At 32.0% G+C, this 22,784-nt stretch overlaps 2 protein-coding genes across 7 annotated transcripts in view; one reads left to right on the top strand and one right to left on the bottom strand.

Moving 5' to 3' along the window:
• Window positions 1–240: 240 nt before the first annotated feature.
• LOC126750552 (uncharacterized) lies at window positions 241–12,125 on the bottom strand. 6 transcript variants are annotated; one of them, XM_050460192.1, is made up of 11 exons: window positions 11,884–12,125; window positions 4,994–5,084; window positions 4,507–4,703; window positions 1,831–4,439; window positions 1,561–1,773; window positions 1,323–1,509; window positions 1,145–1,269; window positions 880–1,091; window positions 640–799; window positions 463–580; window positions 241–361 (listed from the first exon to the last, which is right to left on the bottom strand). In XM_050460192.1, exons 4-11 carry the CDS (start codon window positions 2,024–2,026, stop codon window positions 301–303), a joined length of 1,272 nt encoding a protein of 423 aa, XP_050316149.1. In that variant the 5' UTR covers window positions 2,027–4,439; window positions 4,507–4,703; window positions 4,994–5,084; window positions 11,884–12,125; the 3' UTR covers window positions 241–300. The 6 variants fall into 4 exon arrangements, 3 of the variants coding, with proteins under 3 accessions (XP_050316149.1, XP_050316151.1, XP_050316150.1); XR_007665756.1 differs by having other exon boundaries at window positions 1,564–1,773; XR_007665755.1 differs by having other exon boundaries at window positions 4,507–4,596.
• Window positions 12,126–16,000: 3,875 nt separating this feature from the next.
• Window positions 16,001–22,784, top strand: part of LOC126748810 (uncharacterized) — a 48,945-nt gene continuing 42,161 nt past the window's right edge. The window contains exons 1-2 of the mRNA XM_050458283.1: window positions 16,001–16,163; window positions 16,219–17,243. Of these exons, the coding sequence (XP_050314240.1) occupies window positions 16,225–17,243 (1,019 nt within the window). The 5' untranslated portion in view covers window positions 16,001–16,163; window positions 16,219–16,224. The remainder of the gene's footprint in view (window positions 16,164–16,218; window positions 17,244–22,784) is intronic.

Here is a 22,784-nt window from a genome sequence, read left to right as displayed (position 1 = left end):
TAAGTTGAGATGAACAGTGAAATATTCGGAATTAAGTGTCATTTTATATTGCAAAATACAAGTTAAATTTTTGGAATTTGAAAAATAAAGAACTATTTAATTATATTACTAATTTAATTTGATTAAAACTTCCATTTTAGAATTAACCAAAAGTGTACATAAGTTTTTTTCTTTAAATACATCGTGATATTACCTGGTTGAGCTTTAAACCGTTAATTTTTTTTTTAATGAAGGTCATAATTTTTCATTGAACTCCATTTATTCAACAAATTCAATTTACAAGCAATAAAACTGAAATATTCAAGAAGAGCTTGGCTCCTTACTCCTTGGTTCACTCTCATGCATGTCATTCCTATTTTGTCTAAAAATTAAAATCAAGTGTATTAATGTTTTGATTAATATTTTATGTGCAGAATTAACACATTTTTAAATTGTTTTGAAAATAGAGAAATGAATATGCACCTTTTTTGTTTGTTTTCCAAATGTATTCTCTCCTTTGCTCGGACTAACCATTTCTTTACATGTATTATAACATCTGCTTCTGTTGAATCTTTTGTGGATGGATTATTTCGCACAGTATCTAAATAAAGGACGAGAAACTAATATAACCAAAAAATATTTTCATTCCATTTAGCTTACCTAAAATTACAGTGGCAATTCTTAAATTTTTAAATTTTAACTTGCCCTTTGCACCATCCCAACTAAATAAAGTTCCAAGTTCATTAGTAAATATCTTGTACATCAATCTTTTGACAATTTCAGATACGTCACTACCCCCTACACGACTTAAGTACTTTGTCTAAAATATATAGTAAACAAATATGTAATAAAGTTCATTTCATATAATATACAGATAATGGAAAAAAGATTCTTCCTTACCAACTTTTTCATCTCATTTTGGTTCAGCAGCACATTTTCCAGTGTATTAAGTTTTTCCATATCCAATGGAAATAAATTAATAAAATCTTCAAATAGCATTTCTTCATTTTCTGGTATATTTGAGTTATTTTTTAAATTCTCTATTGTGGTCTCCAAATCATTAATTTTTATATTTATTATATTCAGTTTTCTTAGCACTTGCACTCTAAATTCTAACAAATATTTATATATATTAGGTATGCAAATAAGTCCTTTTATGTCTTACCTGATGAATCAGCCTGAATTTTCTGTAATAATTCAAATATTTGCACCAACTTTTCTCCAGCTGGTTGCGTGATTTCTGTTTGCTTATGTCCGTTCTCAAATAAATTCTGTTGCAGCAATGATTTTCTAAAAATAAATCATTAAGTAATCTTGATATGTATATCAAAAATTACTTTTACCTCTTGTACATGTCTTCTTTTCTTTTGGGATAAATATCTTCTCGCTCAGAACGTCGTTGAGAATCTTGGGGTGAAAAAGTAATGGCTTCTTTAAAGGGAGAAAGAGATCTGGACCTCTTTGGCATATTAAAGTCTCTGGAACTTTTATTTGCATTCCGCGAAGGATAAACTTCATAATTTGCAAAATCTAAAAGATAAAACATAAACACTTTTTGAAACAATAATTTATTGGATATACCACTTGTTTGCAAATGTTTTGAAAAACTAGGAAATGATAAAGAGTTGACTGAACCGCTACTCTCATCTGCATCAGATGAACTTGTATTATGAATTTTGTGAGATGGTTTTCTCTTTCGTTTTCCCTTTCCCTTATCTTCATTATCATCTGTCGTAGTAAGCTTATCTGAACTTTTTGCTTTTTGAAGCTTAGCCATGGCTTGCTTATAATCACCTTAAATGAAAAAAAAAAATTGTAGAATAATAGTACATGTTTTCATACTTTCCTTACTATATTTTCCTAGGATCTCAGCCTTAAATGGTTTCCAGTCTTCTTCTGGGAGGACTTTATCTTTGATCAGCTTTTCAAGAGTGGCCCTTTTTACTATTGAAGGAGGCCAAAAACACTCAGATGACTTTTCTATATACCAGCTTAATGGCACAGTGGCTACACTACTTTCTTTAGTGAATGCAACTACGTACCACATTTTCAATGCTTCACAACCATAGAATTATATACAATTTGTTACTTCAATATAATTGCAATATCATTTAAAGATACAAAAACACTAATATACAGGATGTTTCAATAAGAACTAAACAGGACCTATAATTTTATAGTTTTTCACATAAAAAACGCCATTAAATGAATATTATTTTCTTTTAAAAAAATACAAAAGTAAAGTAAAAAAATTTAGAAAGTAAAAAATTTACTCTTTAGACCATGTTAGACCGGCCAGTACATTTACAAAATATAATTTATAGATGCAATAATGGAAAACACACAAGCTTTCCTTCAAATGGTAAGACAACAACTTTCTTTCTTATACGGCTAACTTCCCATGATTTCAATTCAATACATTTTTTGCATATCATGGAAACATTGACAAATGAAGATGGGCATGGTTTTGAAAAAAAATCATTATTGCTTTCATACAAGAAACCAATAAAATTAACATTGCCATTTGAATTTGTGGCAAAATTTTTAACTTCCACTATTGTATTATCATTTAACTGCACAAAACTATCTGCTAATTTATTAGCATTAATTAAAAAGTCCTTTTCTATGTATTTTTTAAATTGTGGGCTTGTTAAACCAGGCAGTAGTGGGCCATTATTATGTTGTAGAGAAAAATGCACAGTAAAAGGTTTAACTTCCATTGGACTAATGAAATTATTATCCTCAGAAATTCTTTTAATTATTTGTTGTATAGGCTGTGAAGATTTGCGAATTTTTTTTTTAATTTGCTGCATGTAGTTTTCAAACAAAAAAGAGCTAAAATTATCAAGGCTTCCAAAACGATTCACACAATCACCTATATGTAAAAGACTATGTACATTTAATGATACAAAACCTAAGCTGTACACCTTTCTACAGTTCATAATAAAATGTTCTTGCAATGATATGGCAAATCCAACCAAACTTTCATTTACAGAAAATTCTTTACTTGCTAAAATTAAAGTGGCTATTGATAGCATTAAAAATAGATGATATATCTTTTTAGAAACGACATTTTTTAGGACAATTGGTCCTGTATATAGTAATAATAAACGGAACTCAGTAGCTTTATATCTTTTTATTTCATTAATATCTCGGGTTTTTCTTCGTGAGAATTCAAAGGGAATAAACTTTTTTAAATATTTTAGTTTTTTGTTTAGAAGTAAAACTTTCTGTGCAGGCAATTTAAAAGGAGGTTTTCCAAATATCAGGCCATACTTTTTTTGACAGAACATTCTTTTTGTGACTCCTAAAAGAATGCAATGCATATAGTCAAGGGGTATATCTTCAATCATATCAAATTTAGGTATATTTTGTAAAATGGTATTGCCTGTGTGATGCTCTTCTTGAGTTTTATTTCTAAAATTAACATCATTTCTCTTAGCACAGTTCAATTCATCAAAACATACAATACCCTCATAAATAGTCCCTTCTGTGCAACATTTGGTGCATGAGAAATATCCACTGTGGCCCTTAACAGATAAAATATATGATTTAGCTGGCATATCACAAATTATCATCTTTACTTTAAATGGAATAATAAAATTTTCTATTTTAATTCCATTATTTACTAGATTAGTGCATTCTGAAACAAAATCAAAAATTAATTCATTTGCAGGAGGTTTGTTTGGGCCTTGGAAGAGGGCTACCATAAAAACTTCCTTATTAAGTACTTCAATTGATTTGATTAAGCACAATATGGGCCAAAAGGAATTTCCAGTACTCTTATGAAGAGGTAACCCATCCACATTGACTGCAATTTCAATATTGTTAATTAGTTCTGGGTTCAGGGTAAATTTAGCAAATAAAATGTTAATAGTATTCTGAATTCCAAAATAAAAATAATTTCCTGAGCCAAGTAATTTGCAGTCAGTGTTTTTTGGTGTTCTAAGAAGGGTACGGGGATCAACTGGAAGGTTTTTGAGCTCTTTATCTGAACATGTTTGAAGAATCCTTAATAATTTTCCTAGAGATGCCAAAGCAATATTCTCTTCAGTTGCCCATTGACCCAATTGAGATTCGAAACTTTCTTTAAAATTGTAGATGGATACATTGCTAACTGGCAGTACACCTTCTATTTCTGGCTCCTTTATTCTGGCACCTGAACATGAAGGCAAATTACCATTCGGTTCATCATTTCCACAGTCTGAATTACTTGAAAAGTTACATAGAGTTGCTGCCATAGCTTCTGTTAAGGGAGGGGAGGTTCGAGGTACATCATTTTGGGAATGCAAGGATAAAGATTGTGTGTGTTCCAAAGAATTGTCTAAAAATAACATGCAATTTTCCACATCTTTGGCTACCTTACGGTAGCAATTTCTTTTAAATAAGTTTTTAGCATACATTTTTTTAAATTTTCTAGTAAAACTAGGTACTACGTTAATGGTAAGTGTATGAAGTATCTGCAAACAAAAATAATCCTTAAACAAAAATAAAGGTAAAGGCATTCATTCATAATCATTTACTCACAATAATATTATGATGCTCCCTAGAATTACCAAAGTGATGTGTGGATAACAACTAAGGTTGTACAGTAGGATAATTCTTGGCTCTTCACTACTGATGTTAAAATAAATAATTCACTATCACATTTACAGGGTCTCCTTTTCTTTTTGTTTGTGACTTGTGTAAAATATGAAAAGCTCTAGTCACAGAAAAAGCAGTTTCTTAAAAAGTTATAATCTGTCAAAATCAAACATTATCAAAAAAAAAAGTTTTTTGTAAAATAAAGATACATTCTTATTTAATATACAGTTTATCAAGAAAGGCTTAAGCATAATTATTTTAAGTAATTAATATAACAATTCCCCATGCTAAAAGTTACTTAGATTCTAAAAAATAATAACTGATAACCATTTACAAGACAATCAACACTAAAGGCACCAAAAGTCTAATAATAAATAATTAATTTGTGATGACAACAACAAATATTACAAAAAAAGTAAAGTTGTCTTACCTTGGATGCTTCAAATTTGATTTTCAAATATTTTGTTACTTTTATTTGGTTAAAAATCTAAAAACACAGGTCACAAGAACTATATCACTTGCTTGCTTGTTATATAGGAGCGTCAGCGACTATATTATGCACGCGAGCCCGGGCCCGAAAAAGCGTGTTTTTTGGGAAATAAAAATTCATATCTTTGGCTGTATGGCTAGTGAAACGATGAAATTTGGCATGTGGCCTCCCAATACATTGAGAATGATGGATCCGTAAACAGTTTTTTTTTTCGGTACCCACAAAGAGAGCGGTACCGAGTTGAAGTCAAAAATTCGTAAAAAAATGGGTACAAATCGAGTTGCTCACGAGATCTCAAGTTTAAAGCTTTCAATCGAGCTGAAATTTTCAGGATATAAGGGTTCTTGGGTGATTCTTATCTGTATACTTTTTGGGCGAGATCCGTATACAGGGTGATTTATTATAAGCGATCAAAATTGAGTAAAAAAAAAATTCAAAACGGTCCAGAGGCTAAAAGATAATTTTTATAAAAAAAGTTTTTCAGCGAAAAGACTTAGTTTTATGAGAGAAATAACATATTTAGAGCTTTTTTTTCAAAAAAATTTTTTTAACGAGTTCTGGCATTTTCAGTTTTTTTGAATTTGCCGCCAAACGAAACTTATTAAAAAAAAAAAAAAAATACCAAAAAAAAGCTTCATCTTTTGTCTTTCAAATGCCATATAAACAAAATTTTTGTGAACCATACAGGGCGAGCAATAATAAATTTTCTCCATGAAGGTCCGAAAAATTGACAAAAAAAAATCACATTTTATTTAATAACTTTTTAAGGGTAGCACTTGGAGATTTGAAACTTTCAACATTTATAATACTTTTTAAGAGCTTTTTTTTTATATACTCTACAGTCATCTACGTAGAGTAGTTTTTGCTCTACACCTTTTTTTAACTTTGACGGTTAATACTGGAATACCTATGCAACGTAGAAAGACCATTTATGCCTTCAGACACGCGGAATTTATCTGGCTATAATGCACTAAATACCGTTTTGTTTCAAATATCACCATTTTTCAAGAAAATGCAATTTTCCATAAAAAGTCCAAAAAATCGGTCAGCTGAATATTGGTACCCCCCCGGTACCGGCTCTCAAGGTACAATAATTCGGGTGGTCTAGCACCCAACAAGCACGTCACCCAGGCAATGAAACCTGCGCTGTTCGCCCGTGTCCGCTTAAAATGAGACCCTTTTTATAATCGAAATTTAACTACTAAAACCAATTGGAATCGGTCCAGAATTGATGTTAAACTGTTCCTAAGGCTTTATACTATTTTTCCATGTACAAATCATAAGGTAAAAACCTTTTTTTATACCCTAAAACATCGTCTGAAAATGGTCGATTTTGACGTTTACGGGCGATTTTAATGCAGACTTTTACCGCAGTTTTGATGACATCAGTGACATGACGTCAACGTGAATGAATCGTCTCGGTCTTGCTTCTTATTTTCGTTGATAAAATACTTAATTTAGCTCAGAATTTCCCGAAATCGGTATGGAATAATTCTAGAGACTCTGGAGAATCCGATTATGTGCATATCTTTTACCAAGTCGCCTTCCTTTACCTGTGATCATTCGACAAAGTTGTAAAGTTTTAGAATTTACCGTGTTTTCATGCGACGGAAGGACTCATACATGGCATTTTGGGTGCGGGAGTGAAAGTTTAATTACTATTTATTTATTTTAACACAAAATCTAACTGTGGACTGTGGATCAGTGTTATTATTTGAATTGTGAAGAAAACGCAAGCGTTAAAGGTAGGCCTTAATGTAATATGAGGAGCTTCAATGACAACCTAACCTCTACATGTATTATGTAAATAAATAACAAGACCAAAAAGGAGAAAATATTGAACTTATTAGTTAGAATAAGGCCCAAAATGTGAAAGATTGGCAAATTTCCGCTTAACTAAACGCTGTAAATGTTATATTACACCTTGCATATAAGCATATAATCAGTTTTCACCCAAGAGGTGTGTAACCTTAAAAGAGTAAGGAAATTCAACTACAGTTATGTGTCCCTAGTCAAATATGAATAACAAATAGATATCTGTATGGTCTAACAATTAGCATCCATGCAAGGGTATCTTAATGGTTTTGCTCATGACTGGCAGCAGGCCACTTAGTCTGAATGCTCAGGTCAGCGAGATGCCAGGCTTTAAAACATCTAAGAGGATAATCGAAGCAGTAGATAGCATCCAGTTGTGGCACTATCGAAGGGGAGGAATGCAGATTCTGGCAGCTAGATGTTTCAAGTGTTGAGTTGATGATAAGGTGGAAGATGGTGGTGAAAAGAAGCAGAAAAAGCCAGTCCAAAACTGGAGAGACTTTTTTTTATCTTATTGTTGTTGTTCTATATTCTATATTATTTAGATACCAAAGATAGTTCCCTTACAGAGAAGTATTTATATATCATATAGTTTAGTACATATTAAACATCATATTAGTGATTACTCCACACACAAAATTGTACAATTTTCATTTTACGAGAAATAGAGAACATATATATACAAATTTTTATAGGATACACAAGGTTAAGTGTGGGGTTTCCTTCTTTGCTCCCAAACTCTATAATGCTCTCCCTGCTACCATTAAACTGTTACCTACCAAGTTTTTTACTGCAATATAAATTTACTATAAAACAATATCTTTTGAAAAAATGTTTTTTCTCAATACAAGAATTTCTAAATGATGATTTCTCATATATGTAATTATAATATAAAACTTTTAGGCTTTAAATCCTTTGATTAATAAGAATATTAAGAAGTGTAAAGATTTTCTCTGCGACATATGTGAGCACCTTTGTGTATATGGCATTAACAAATTATGTTTATGTTTAAATTAGGTGTAAGAACAGCTGTTTTTGTTAAATCTCTCTTTTCTATCACATAAAGTGATGTGTAAGTGTAACATAAGTTTATGAAATAAAGATGATTTTACTTAATTATTTAACTGTGTTTATTTTTCCTACCTAAAAGATTGAAATAATATAGCGGGTTGGGTTGGGTTAGAAGGGCAGAAAAACCTATAAACTTACTGGGTTTTCATGTAAACATTACAGCTATGTGGGGTTAGAGTCTGATAATGATGAGTGATCTCATCGAAACACATAAACTAGGAATATTTAAGAGAATTGGGTAAGTATTCATGTTCTTTTTCTACTGGAAAATAAAATTGTAAAATAGCTAATCTAACAAAAATATTATAAATGATTTAACATATTTATTTGACCGAGAGCATTATGAGAAACTAAAAGATAATTGTAAGTGTGCTTCAAGGGTTAGTCCTCGGATTTTTGTTGTCCTCTTTTTCAGCTAGCATACCAATTTGACAACCAGATATGTTTGCTGTTCTTCAAGACATTGTAACTTATTATTGACCTAAGTACATATCTTAAAAGACTTTCTAAATAAATTAAAAACATTGATTTAACAGATATTATTGAGACAGTTTTCTAAGAGCTACTGTTTATAAGTGGAGATCAGTTTAAATTTGTACACTTAATGCAAAATATTTCATAGACAGTATTTATACCTGAATATTCTTACACACTTAAGAACTGCCTTATTCTTTTGCTTAATTATAAAAGATGTATTATAAATACTGTCTATGAAATATTTTGGATTAAGTGTACAAATTTAAACTGATCGCCACATATAAACAGTAGCTCTTAGAAAACTGTTCCAATAATATCTGCTTTGATTGTTTGTTAAGATTGTTTGCCTAAAAAGTGTAAATTTTAATTGTATGTTTTGAAATGTAAACTATTTATTATAGACATTTTGATGAAAATTAAAGATATGTATAAAATGGATAATAACTGTATGCTAATGACTGCAAAGTAATATAGAGCAAATTTGGTTTATGCCTTAAGGAATGGAATCTTGAATAAAACTCAACCTTTATTATAGATCATTTTATCTTTAATTATTAAAAGTAAATAACTGTATGACAAAAGTTGATAAAACAATAAACAGGTTATGGAATATAAACATGAAATAAGTTTTATTTTCTACCCAACAATAGGGTTTTTAGGTCCAGTTGAAAAATTCTCGTGCCTTTTTGCCTATTCAAGATTTGAAACAAATAAAGTATATATAATTACATACGTATATTTCATTCAAATAACATTAAGTATATAAATTATAAATGCATCCAACTTCTGGTGAAAAAATCCAGTATTAAGTGAAACTTCATTGAAATATTGCTCCGTTCGACAACAAAAAAGTTAATTGTCTACAGTTTGTGTCACAGTTTAGTTGTTATATTCCTGTTTACTTTTAATTTTTATTTCCTTCCTCATATGATTGCACCTACTCCATCAAACACATTTCATGATCTCTGGGGAATCCTAACATACTTCATGTAACTTATTTATTTCTGGTTGTGTAGTCTAATCAACAGTAAAGACAGGCAGTTCATCCTGGTTTCCCAATTTTATCAATATGGTAGAATCTCAATGATTTCTTGATGGATGTCCTTAAGTACATGGTCTGAGCCCCATCAAACACATTTCATGAACTCTGCAGAATCCGAACATACTTCATTTAGCTTATTTATTCCTGGTTGTGTGGTATACTAATCAGCAGTTAAAACATGCAATTCCTCCTAGTTTACAACTAATGGGTCCCACAGCCCTTGAATTGTTGACCAGGATGAAAACAAATCACACTGTGTAATCATTCTCGGTACACAAAAGTTCACACAGGCAAGATATATGTAAACTTGAATGAAGTTATGAGATTTTTATCAGTCTTATTTAGCAAAGTTATTGTTTTTTCTCATACATATTTGCACAATATAAGTTACATATTTATATAAAACTGATAAAATACATATAGGCTACGTCCAATCATTTCAGCAAACCAAATCGAGAACGCAGTATATGTCGGTTGGCAGCAACCACAATAATAGTCCGTGCTCCCTGTCAATATAATGTCTACAGCCGCCTTTACTCAAGCTGCGTAATAACAGTTGCAACGTCGCGCAACGCGAGAGATTCGGATCCGTTTACGCTTTGAAAGCGTGGCTCTGTCGAGATGGACGTTCGATTTTGATTTTGTTTTATTTACACATGAGAATATTTTATTTATTTAATTGATTTATTGTTCCAAATATGTATAGACGCCGTTAATAATGCATTATTAGTCTTTTTTCCCCTATAGTGTAGTCTTTTATTTATATAAATTTAATCAATTGAAAAATCAACAACTTTCTCAGTCGGTGCTAAAGAAGTGGATCCAATGTTTAAATAATAAGTGGTGTCGTTAGTTTTTGGTCGGTTTTAAGTCAGAATTTGGTGACTTCAAAGCTAGAAGAAAGGTACTGTAGGTACTTCTTGGTGGGTAGATTAAAATAATCTCTAAGCAATTCATGTGCGCAAGGTGATATAATATATAACATAAAAGACATTACTATAGTTGATGGGCCATAACGTTTTTGCTTTAAAATAAGTAAAGTTATTTGATCTATTAAAAGTATTACTCGATTACTAATTGCACTATCTTTTTCATCCTCTAAGTTGTGTGAATCAGAACTCGTCAATAAATTTAACGCCTGTTTTAAGAAATCTGAATTTTAGTCAATGAAGTGATGAAACTTCTCTAGAGATGAAGGTTATGGTTTACTAAGCTCACAATAATCAGAAGACCTATACCTAGTTATTAGATTTTCGAGTTGAGACCACCTACTTAATTTCAATTTGAAAGGTAAAATCCAATTTAGGTCATCTCATTGTTTTTTAAAAATATTTTAACATGTAGGTCGCTATCTATTGATATTTGATTAATGATATTTATACAAGCATCATTCAAGTTTAAAGTATAGAAATATGGTTTTGTATCCCCAAAAATTTTTACATTCTACAGGTCAGATATTAGAATTTTTTAGGAATAGTAGCTCAGAAGCTCTTCAAAATTTGTTATGAAATCAAGTTGCCCAAAGGCTTCATTGGCAAGTTCATTACTTTTTTGTTATTCACTATTTCTTTCGTCTGGACTTTCTCTAGGAAGTGGCACTTTTTGTGTTAAATATGCAGGTAAATTTGGAAAAATTTGAGGCACTGCTATTGAGCTGCTGCTGAGCAAACTAATCTTGGTTTAACTCTAATCTTAGTGAGTGTGCCATCAGGTAAAAGATAATCATCTTCACGGATAATATCATTCTGATCAAAATGCTTGGCACAAACCACAGAATATTGAGTAGGAGCCCAATTATCTCTAGGTATGGCTTTTAGTCTTTTAATTTTAAGTTGTTCATCTTTGTGGAAGCCAAAAACAGAAATACTTGCCTCCCCTGCTTTTAAACTACTTTTGTAATTAGATTTACATCCGGGAACACAGCAGGGACTTGGCATGTTCAAAGGATCTAATGAAACTTTGTTATGTAATTAACAACTTTTTTGCTATTGGTCCGATTGGGATGAAATTTGGTATTTGGAGTTTATTTAGGATGCAAATAAAAAATTTTGACAGATAATTAAAAATTGAGGTTCAGGTCACGTGACACCGTAACTCTTTTGCTATTGACCCGATTGGGTTGAAATTTGCTATTTAGAGTTTATTAAGGATGCAATTAATATACGTTGACAGATATTTCACATATAACACATTATATTGACATACAACGCGACTATATAACACATTATGGTTCTTTGAAGCATGATACCCCAACAACTGGTCCTCTTTTTCCTTGGCAAATAAACGTTGGCCCAGTGACTGACCAGACTTAAGTACACCTAATATTTTTGGATTTTTTTTAAGAATTCCTATATGGCTCTTCACAAACAAGACCTAAAGGTTCCAAACTGGTCCCCACGGACCAAAAGTATAGGAGCGAAGCGACTATACTTGTTTTATGGCATTGCAGGGCACAGAAAAGACAATAAGTATTCTGTGCTGCAGGGAGGCAATTTACTAGTACGATTTGGAAATAACTTTAATAATTAATTCCTAAATGCACGTGGCTACCAAAAGCAAGGGGTAGGAAAGGGTCTAGGAAGCGAATCCCAAGAGCAGGAAAGGACAAGGAACCACCACGTGTTCACTGGGTAAAGGATGACGCGGAAGAGAACCTCATACACAAAGCCGTAATAGGCGGCCATATTATATTAAGCCTCCAGTTAAAAAAGACTTCTAACAGATGGCGCCAGCTACGTTATTTTATGAAATAACGTCATTTCTCGGTGCACGGATCGTAGTCGGCAGAGCAGCAGGGCATTGCTATATGACGTCATAATGACTATCATTTATGTATATTCTATTAGCCGTAATAAAATTTATAAAAAAAATTATATAATTATTTTTTATCAGATCGCCATTTTGTTGCCAAGGCGATACGAGATCGGATAAAAATGTTTGTTGAAAAGTGCTTGCAGGCGAATTATCCAGTGTATACATATATATGTATATGGACCATATGTATATGCTGTGTATGTACAATGAATGTACCGAAGGTATATAAATTAGCCGGCGACGGTAATGTCCAAAAGATATATACATATAATATTCATACTTGAACATAAATAAATAAAGTTCATCCCAATATGTTATGTATATACTTAGAACATACACGATATCTTTTGCACATTTCGTACTTTATAGGTATATACAGTGGATATAGCATGCTATGTGGGATTGTAGGAGGAATTCCGAAAAACGATTTTTACCTTCATTTTACACGTTGATACGTCTTTATGAAGAATATAAAATTTGGGTCCCGCCAAATAATAAGCCCGTAAGTCGTAAGATTTATGAACATGTTTTTCACGAAATGGGCATTAAAATAAAAAAGTTCCAGAAAGACACATGCGCTACGTGTGAAAAATTGAACATTTTGATTCGCAATGAGAAAAACAGTGAAACCTTGAGTAGGTTAAAAACTGAACTGCAGTCACATCTAGATGAAGCTCAGGCGGCTTTTGATTCGAAAAGACAAGACAAAGACCTTGCAAAACAGGATGAGACTAAACTTGTATACGTGTTTGATCTTCAACAGTGCCTACCAACCCCAGATCTAACTGCCTCTGTTGCCTTTTATAAAAGAAAACTGTGGACCTACAACCTGACCATGCACGAATGTAAAAAAAAACAAGCGATCTGTTGCATGTGGTACGAGACCATTTCTGGACGGGGTGCAAATCAGGTAGCGTCTTGCGTATTTCGAGAACTTTTATCTTTGCCTCCTGAAATAAAGCATGTTACACTTTATTCTGACACTTGCGGAGGTCAGAATAAAAATTCCCATGTTGTAGCAATGTTTCTAGTTCTTATGCAGCTGACTCATCTGGAAAGTGTGGATCATAAATTTTTTGTTCCCGGTCACACTCATATGGAGTGTGACTCCGATCATTCTGTCATTGAGAGAAAGAAAAAGAAGTATGAATATCCAATAAATCATCCGCGTGATTGGTTTCAACTAGTGCGGTTATGTGGACAGGCAAATAATAAGTTCCAAGTTATTGAGATGAACAGGGAACATTCCTATAGTTTCTCAGACCTGCTCAAGAAAGTATTTCAAGTAAAGAAAAAGGATGAGGAAGGAAACCATTTTGTTTGGAAAAATGTGAAATGGCTAAGATTTGAAAAAAAGAAATGGACATTTTATTATAAAACTTCTTTGAGTTACATAGCTTCCTTTCATGAAATGGACTTTTCAAGACGTGGACAAACTAAGGAGATACCAGTCTCAGCAATCCCTAAGTGTCAATTTCCAAACCCCATTACAGAGGAGAAAAAGAAAAACCTTATAGATCTATTGCCCTATATAGACAACGTGTTCCACGAATTCTACAAAGGCCTTCCCACCCAGAAGGATCTTCATGAAATTTTGCCTGATATAGAAGAAATTGACGAAGATAATATAGAGTAAAGAGAAACATCTTATGTTTTTTTGTGTAAAGAGGTATAATTAGTTTTTTTTTTCTGCGAAATGGATATTTTTTTCTTTGTAATGTTATCCGAACATTAACCCTATTAAAATAAATAGCTCTGGAAAAAAAATCATTTTTGTATTATTTATTTTAAGGAAGTTATCCCAAAAATTGAACCGGACAATACTTACCAAGCTAATTTTCTCAAAACTAATACTTTTGACATTATACCCCTTTACCCGCGCACGAGCGAATGTTTAATTTAATTCAATAATCATTTCATCAAACTTGATGAAATGTTCGATTAAAGGTGTATCTTGCTTAAATTTAAAACTTAGCAATTTCTTTTAAACAGTAAGCTGGGTGGCCAAACTTTTTCTTTCATAAATGGTGTCCAGCTTTTTTTTTTGCACTAACAACACTGAAGTTTATTTACACTTTGAAAGTTTATAGTTTTTTATCGCGTACCAAATTTATTCAAACAAACGTTCTGGGCCCATAACCTATTAAGAATATGGGTAGAACAAAACCACAAATTATTATAACTATTCTTTTATTTTTATTATTTAAGCAGCAAATGAAGCAAAAGTCGAAAAAGGAATGAATCTTAAATATATCCCTTTTAATACAGACTAATACGGACCTAATGAATTGGTCTTTGTATAAGTAAAAACACTACGTCAGTTATTATACAAACGCATTTATATTACAGTTGCTTTCTGTTTTCATAAAGAAAGATGACGATGTGGATATTGGCTTAAACTAAATATAAACATCATAAACCTCTCCAATAATAGAAATATATTGAGTCATATTTGTTGACTATTAAATACATATATTTTAATAATTTATTCTAATTTTTTGGATATTTTTTGAGATTGTGACTTTACTTTACTTTTTTCTTTTCTTTTCATTCTTTTAGGTTTGTTTGTGTGTGTTTTTTTTAACTATTTTATCATTGTTTTTAACTATAATTTTCATTGTTTTGCAACTGTTTCCTGTTATTGGGCAAGTTACCTGGAAATAGGCTTATTATTATTATTATTTTCCAACATGTTTAAGTAAAGGTCCCCTGTCAAAATTTGGTCTTTACTACTAAAAATAAGATTTTGAAAGGCTGCCATTTTGCTATGAGTAGAAGTAATGACTTAATATTCTACGACCATAAAACATTCACAAACGATGTATCGTATGGTCTCCTTTCTATTTAATGTTATTTTTCAAAATGGCGTCCCGTGCCAAATTTTAAATTTTTATATAAACGCCTTCAAAAGATAAGAGAGGGAGGGACAATTGAGAGCCGCACTGTATTTAGTTTTTATTAAACTTTATAATAACTGTGTACATTTAGATTTTAAGAAAAATGCCCTCTAATCAACCATTTAGTTAATATCGATAAGTCGTAATACCTCCCTATTAAATATGCTCACATCAGGAAGGGACAACTGACTATCGAGAACGTCTCTAATTGAATCTACTTGAGGAAAAAATACTTGGCAACTCTGTTTATTTCGATACAACGTGAAATTTTGAATACGATCATATTTGTAATCTAGCGTGTCATGACAAAAAACAATTGAATTCTACTTTTATTTACATACAGCGTTGTCAATTTTATTTTTTCTTCAATACAAAATCATAAATAAGAAAAATTAAAAGGCACTATAAAAAATGTTAATGCTCCAAAATGATGGAATGATCTATTTTTCCAAGTCTGCTTGACTAAAAATTCCAGGGTACTACAAAAAAATCAAGGGTACTACAAAAAACCAATTGAATGCGACGTTTAAAAAAGTTACAGAGTTGACAGTTTGACTTTCGATATTTGACCGCTAGGGTGACTTGTGACGCTATTTTTTTTTATATTAAATGAGGGACCACATATCAATTATATATTTAAAATCCAATAACTTTATATATAATATATTAAAGAATAAACCAAAGAGTTAGTAAACTGGAGGATTTATTTAACCAAAAAAACCGAAACCACTAAATAAACATCGATAACAACCGCACCTCCTTATTAACGACATTAAAAATGGACAACATCTCTACTAACTCGCTTTAGTTTCTATCGAAGATGGCGCCGCGATCAGATGACCTCAACAATGTGTTTTTCAATAGGAATTCGCAAATGGGGAATTACCCAAATCCATTTCTTCTTTATCTGGACACCTAAATGAGTTTACGTTACGTTATAACTGCGTTATAATCAGAAAAACGTGCCAAGTATAAGGAATAACGAGTGTCCACGGTAAGTTTGAAGATATCAAAGTAATAAACCCCACTAATATGAAGCAATAATTCAGGTCAAAATGTCCCAACTGGATCCCAAGAACCCTTTAATTAAGCAACATGCCACTCTGAACACCCTAGACTATTATTCAAAAGGGGCCAAACCTATAAAAGAAGAAAATTTTATAACATTAGGATTTCAAAACAAACTGGCTGTAGTGGAACAAGTCCCAGTAATCACTATTGGCACCTTGAAAACCAAACTTTCTGGGCAACTAAATGTTTTAAAGCCCATTTCCTACTTGCCAGCAGCAAAAAGTAAGTTTATTAACTTAAACGGGAAGAAGCTTTTAGTGGTACCTCCAGAGAAGATTCCAGACAAGGTGAAGAATATGGTAAAGATTAATGCACCCTTTGCCAACCCTAAAGTACTCCCCAACAAGGCTCTGCTGCCAGTTAAAATGTTTAAATCAGCTGATAAACATGTAAAACAAACAGTTACTGATAAAGGTAAAGGCAATGAGATAAAACCAAACATCGTAAATTCCCCAGTCATTCATGTACAAACCATCACAGAGGCAAGTGATTCGCATCAATATAAGTTGGTACAGTCTCCGGTACAAGAATATTGTGAATTAGCAGATTTGCATCTTTTGCCAGCTGTTTTTGGTAGAGGTAAAAAACTGCTTAACAGTAGAAATTTAAAAGTGTTAAATAAAATGCAGGCCTTAAATTTATCAATGAAAAAAGATCAGCAAGTGGAGCCGCAACAAGAGAAAGCCATTCAAACTAATGTGAATCTATTAGTGGATAAGGAGGTGCAAACTGACCCCACTCCAAAACCATCAATGAATAATTTTGATTCTTATGATTTTCTTAGTATGTTTGAGAATAGTAACGATTCACCCATAATAAGAGATGTGAACATTGGTACTGGGCCTAATATAGGGAAAGTTTCTTATGTGGATAATAATGTGTTTCCTAGTGGTTTTTCTTTGGCTGGTGGAAAGGAAATTGTCTTGAGTGAAACTAAGAGGAAACAGTTGATGTTCTTTACTGATCTACGAGAGTGTTTGAACTATAATGCAGAGGGAAATTTGTAAGTAACTTTTTTATTACATCTTTTGATTTAAATTTTAAGAGAATACAATAGCAATCTTTATTCATTGTTTCAATAACATAGTCACTAATTAGTGACACTTAGTATATCAAATAATATTCAGTAGCATAAAGTACAAACAAATACCATTATATTAAAATATATAAATATGTGTGGAGTTGATTGGGACCATGTTTTGAATGTAATTAATATTGATGATGCGGTTTCAGAGTTCTATCATATATTAAATATGGCTATAGCTTTGTGCCTCTTAAGAGATTCAAAACCTCGTCTTTTCTCAGTTGGTTTTCAGGGGCGTTAAAGTACTTGATCCAGCAAAAGAAAATTTCACATAAAAAATATCAGTCTAGTCATACTGTTGCAGACTACGAAGTCTTTTCAGATCTTAGAGCTAGGTGCAAAAAACAGAGACTTGTTACCAGAACTTTATTTCAAATTTGGACCAGTTACTTTATACAAACCCCAAAAGTTTTTGGTATAAGTTTAATAACAGGAGAGCAATGAATAGGCTTTCTGATTTGATGACCTATAATGATGGGGAGTTTGCAGGTTGTGAACAAATTGCAGAGGGGTTTGCCAGGTTTTTTTGTACTGTCTATAATAGAGATAATAATGTCTTACCTTCTCGGCAGGCTGGTGTAAACATGACTATTCCAAATCATAAATTATCTATTGGATTAATTTTTGATAAGATCTTTCGATTACCCCTTAAACTTAGTGCTGGCCCTGATTTATTTATGACCAAATTAATTTTTATTGCGAAGAACTTCTGTTAAGTGAACAGCATGCTATTACAAACTTGTTGCTGTATCAGGGTGCTCTGTTAAGTGCTTTGGAGAGGGGTGAACAAGTGGATGTAATATATACAGACTTTTCCAAGGCATTTGACAGTGTCAACCATAGCTTATTACTAGAAAAATTGAGACTTTTTGGTTTTTCAGATTGTTTGGTGGCCTGGTTTGCAAGTTTTCTTTCTGACAGATTTCAGCAGGTACAAATTGGGGATGCTAGGTTGCATGTTATCAGTGTGACCTCTGGGGTTCCACAGGGTGGTCATTGTTCTCCCCTGTTGTTCAATATTTTCATTAATGATATTTTGGTTTGCTTTAAAAATAGTAATTTTTTGTTATTTGCCGATGATTTAAAGTTTTATAGAGTGATCAGTTCAGAACAAGACATGGTTCTCTTGCAAGGTGATCTGAATAGATTGTGTGAATGGTGTGTTGGTAATAGTTTGGCTCTGAATGTGGGTAAATGCAGTTACATTAGTTTCTACAAAAGAAACAAACAGGTAACTTCCTCCTATACTATTGATAATGTTAATCTTAGGTACACTGAAGTAGTAAAGGACCTTGGTATCTTTTTTGATGAACAATTGAATTTTAATACCCATGTTAAGTCTGATAATTATTAATAATATTGTTAATTAGTTATTAGTGGTTAGGTAGTATAGCTTTTATTTCTTTTTCAGAAATATATATATTTTTTGTAATGGAGTTGATCCCGTGTATTATAAATAAATAAAATAAAAAATAAATAAATGAATAAAAATAATGGTCTCCGGCATGCCATGATAATTTTTGAACTTTTTATAGCATTCCATGTCTCATTTCGCCAATAATAGACATGTCTATTATTGTCAGTTTAGCTCTGGTTTGGTTTAAATTAAACATTTTCAAGAAAAACTATAAAAATTTAATAATATGTAGCTTATTGATTGTTGGTTTATTTAGCTCTTTTAGCTAAATAAACCAACAAGGATGTGACCTCATAGTAGACTTTCATAATTAAATGTTTGGTAGTAAGTATACTTATAACGAATTTTCATTGTACAAGCAAACCTACGAAAATAATTATATATTATTTCTTCTATAAATTTGTAGCCCTGAAAAAGAAAATAAAAATTTTCGAACTCTTGATGATAACTTTTTTAAAAGCATTTTATTTCAACAATACCTTAAGAAAATTGTTAAAAAAAAAATTCTTTTTATTATATATTAACTACTATATATTTAACTAGTTGGCCAAGACTACCCTTCCTCTACATATATATATATATTAATGAGGGTAACAAAAGATAATAAATTACATATAATATTATAATAACCAAAATAAGATTTCTCCTTGTATTATGATTTACAGTGTCTAGTCTGTAAAATAAAAAACCTTCAGAAATTATAAATAACTCTAACTGTAATAACATATGTCTATTATTCCCAAAACTCTTATTTACTATGTATTATTCCCAAAATTCACTTTCCTGTTACATCAAAGCTGATGGTTACTTTTAAAGAGTGTGACCTTAATAATCCATTTTTGTGCTATCTGTTTTTTTTCATGTTTAAGTACACTCAAATATTTTAAAAATGTGTTTCTATCTTTTCATGCTATACAATTACTTGCTTGATTGTTTGGAAAAGGGGTGCAGATCTAGAAGAAAAGGAAAAGGCTACAAATTTTGCTTTATCTACATTAGGTGTTAATATAAGCTGCTATCCATTCCATTTCTTTATTTGATTTAATCATTAATGGGAAATCTACCTCACCTCACATTTGTCCTCGCAAATCATTGATGTTAATAATAAAAACACCATACACTGGTGCCCCACCTAGTACAGGAACAAAATTCTAGTTCTCAGCTCTTTTTAGATAAGATTTCACTAAGTCATTAAGTATATTCCACTAACTCCCAACAGCCTCATTAAAAGGGTTCGACAATATCAAAAGCCAATTCTAAGGATATTTTTTTGTATATCTCTACACTCCATAGTTATATTGGCTGGTGGTGACTTTAATATTAACTTCACTGATGTAAACTTGCCATCATATCATACATCCCTTTTAAGTATATTGGAATCTTATGACTTGAAGATGCATGTTCTTTCACCCACACGTATAACATCTTCATCTGCAACTACTATTGATTATTTGTGTACAAATTTAAATGATGTGTCATGTAGAGTACTCTCATCTGGTATTTCTGACCATGAAGCCATTCTCGCTAGGATTCCATGCAACACTGTATTTCCTTCATCTCATTATATAGGAAGCATTTTCAGCAGAGCAAATTTTAATGCTTTTTCTTCTACTACAGCTTTGGTTAATTGGAATGCAGTTGAAATGGCTCCTGACCCGTTTACTTTGTTATTTCATGTGCTATGTGACAAGATCAATCAGTGTTTTCCTAAAAAGAGGCTTAAAATAAAAAACAGAAAACCATGGGTCACAGCAGGCCTCAGAATTTCAGCTAAAAACCTCCGTTTTTTGGCTAAGTTGTGCAAGTTTACAACTAATGCAAACATTATTCTTTATCATCAGAAATATCGTAGTCTATACAGAAAGACGGTAAAAGCAGCAAAGGTTAAATATTATAGTGACCGCTTGAATATGTCCTCAAATAGGCAGAGAGAATGTTGGTCAATTATAAATGACTTCAGGCATTCTCACAAGAAAGTTTCAGAACCAGAAGTAAGACCAAATAGTTTAAATGATTATTACTGTAATATTCCTCATTTATTGCTCAAGGATGTGAATACTAATATTGATCCTTTGCATTATATTCAACAAGTGTCAGTTCAAAATTCTTTATTCTTTGATCCTGTTAGCCTTACTGACATTAGAGATGCAATTAAAAGTTTAAAAAACCATAAATCAGCTGGGGCTGATGGAATATCATCAAAATTACTCCTCCTTTTGCCTGACTCAGCATTGAATGCCTTAGCTTCTGCCATAAACAATTCCTTTCATAATGGCATCTTTCCAGCATGTTTGAAGGAGGCAGTGGTTATCCCTCTTTATTAAGGGTGGAGATTTGAGTGAGCCTTGTAATTTCCGTCCAATTTCTATATTATCTACCCTCTCCAAGATAGTTGAAAAACTTGCAAAAATCAGAATTTTATCTTTTTTGCAACATAATTGCATTTTATCTGCAAATCAGTTTGGATTTCAAACGGGAAAAGGGACTCATGACGCTGTTTTCGGCTTTTTGGAGAGTTTCTATGTGTCCTTAAATTCTGGAGAGTCCGCGGCGGCAGTGTTTTGCGATTTATCCAAGGCATTTGATTGTGTAGATCATGGAATACTGCTGTCTAAGCTCAATAATTATGGCTTTAGAGGTGTGGCATTGCAATGGCTGGAATCCTATCTGTCTAATCGTACCCAAAGAGTTACAGTATCTGGATGTTTATCCGATTCCAGATCCCTTAAAACTGGAGTACCTCAGGGTTCAGTGTTAGGACCACTATTATTTTTGCTCTATGTAATGATTTGGGTTCATTAAAACTGCAGGGCAAAGTGGTTCAGTTTGCTGATGATACCACCATTTTATGGAATCATAGAGATTCTGATAATGTTAGAGCCCAGGTTTTTAAGGATCTTAAGATTTTATCGGAGTGGTGTGCTGCAAACAGGCTTGTATTTAATGTGGGCAAAACCTTTATTATGGGATTTAAGTGTGACGTTCAGGGCCTTATGTTGAGTGAAAACTCCCCCTTGCAAAACAAAGAAAGCTGTAAGTTCCTTGGTATTACCATTGATGGTCGCCTTCGCTTCAAAGATCATATCCTAAATCTTGCCTCAAAATTATCCTCTGGATGCTTTGGAGTAAGAATGGCGGGGCATGAGCTGGGAGGGGTAGTTGCACGTTCACTTTGTGTGTACTTTTCTCTTATTGAGTCCCATCTTCGTTATGGCTTGCCTTTTTGGGGTTTAAGCAATAAGGGATTATTAAACATAATTTTTGTGATTCAAAAAAAGGCAGTTAGATACCTATGTTCCGCTGGGTTAAGAGATTCTTGTAAACCTCTCTTTATATCTCAAAAAATACTAACTCTTTTTTCTCTTTTTATCTTAGAAACAGCTACTCTTATTCATAAATGTCCTAAACCTCCCTCTAACACTGGTCATATGACTCGCCAGGTTAACGATTTTCCCTTACCAATCCCTACATCCTCCCTCACCAAGAACTTACTTATATACCTTAGCAAAAAAATTTACAACCATGTTCCTCTATGTATCAGACAAATTTTAGAAGTTAAGAAATTCAAAAAGGAATTAAAATCACTTTTATTATCCAGGGCATATTATAGCCTTGACGATTTTTTAATGATACCTTTTAACCTGTGCTCTGACATCATTTTAGTGTTTTAGTTTTGTTTCCTGTTAAATAATTTAATTTACTTCCTTTAAATTCTGTTTTATTGACAGGTTTACTTATTTTTTAATGAAATTTATCAAAAAGATGCTTTTTTTTCTCAATCTGTTTTGTTATGATTAATTTTGGTAATGTGTGTAAATTTTATGGTAAAGTGTTTTAGATGTTATGTTTGTTTGAAATTTGAAATTTAAAGTGAATTTGGAATTTTTTAGTTTTTAGGATGCTTGTACACAAGATTTTGTTGTCTTACGTAATATTGCACATTTTCTTTCTTTCTTTCTTTCTTTCTTTCTTATCATACATGGTAATATGATTCACAAATCTAGAACAGACTGAAAATACATTAGCATCCAACTTAGGGGTTC

The sequence above is a fragment of the Anthonomus grandis genome, chromosome 2 (assembly GCF_022605725.1).
Source record: "Anthonomus grandis grandis chromosome 2, icAntGran1.3, whole genome shotgun sequence".
Lineage (NCBI taxonomy): Eukaryota > Metazoa > Arthropoda > Insecta > Coleoptera > Curculionidae > Anthonomus > Anthonomus grandis.
This window is presented reverse-complemented; position numbering and strand designations above follow the sequence as displayed.

Coding starts and splice junctions, on each gene's coding strand:
- LOC126750552 (XM_050460192.1), bottom strand. CDS start 2,026: ATGTGGTACGTAGTTGCATTCACTAAAGAAAGTAGTGTAGCCACTGTG. Junction 1,092..1,144: donor AATTCAGGCTGATTCATCAG/GTAAGACATAAA, acceptor AATATTTGTTAG/AATTTAGAGTGCAAGTGCTA. Junction 362..462: donor TTGGAAAACAAACAAAAAAG/GTGCATATTCAT, acceptor TTTAATTTTTAG/ACAAAATAGGAATGACATGC.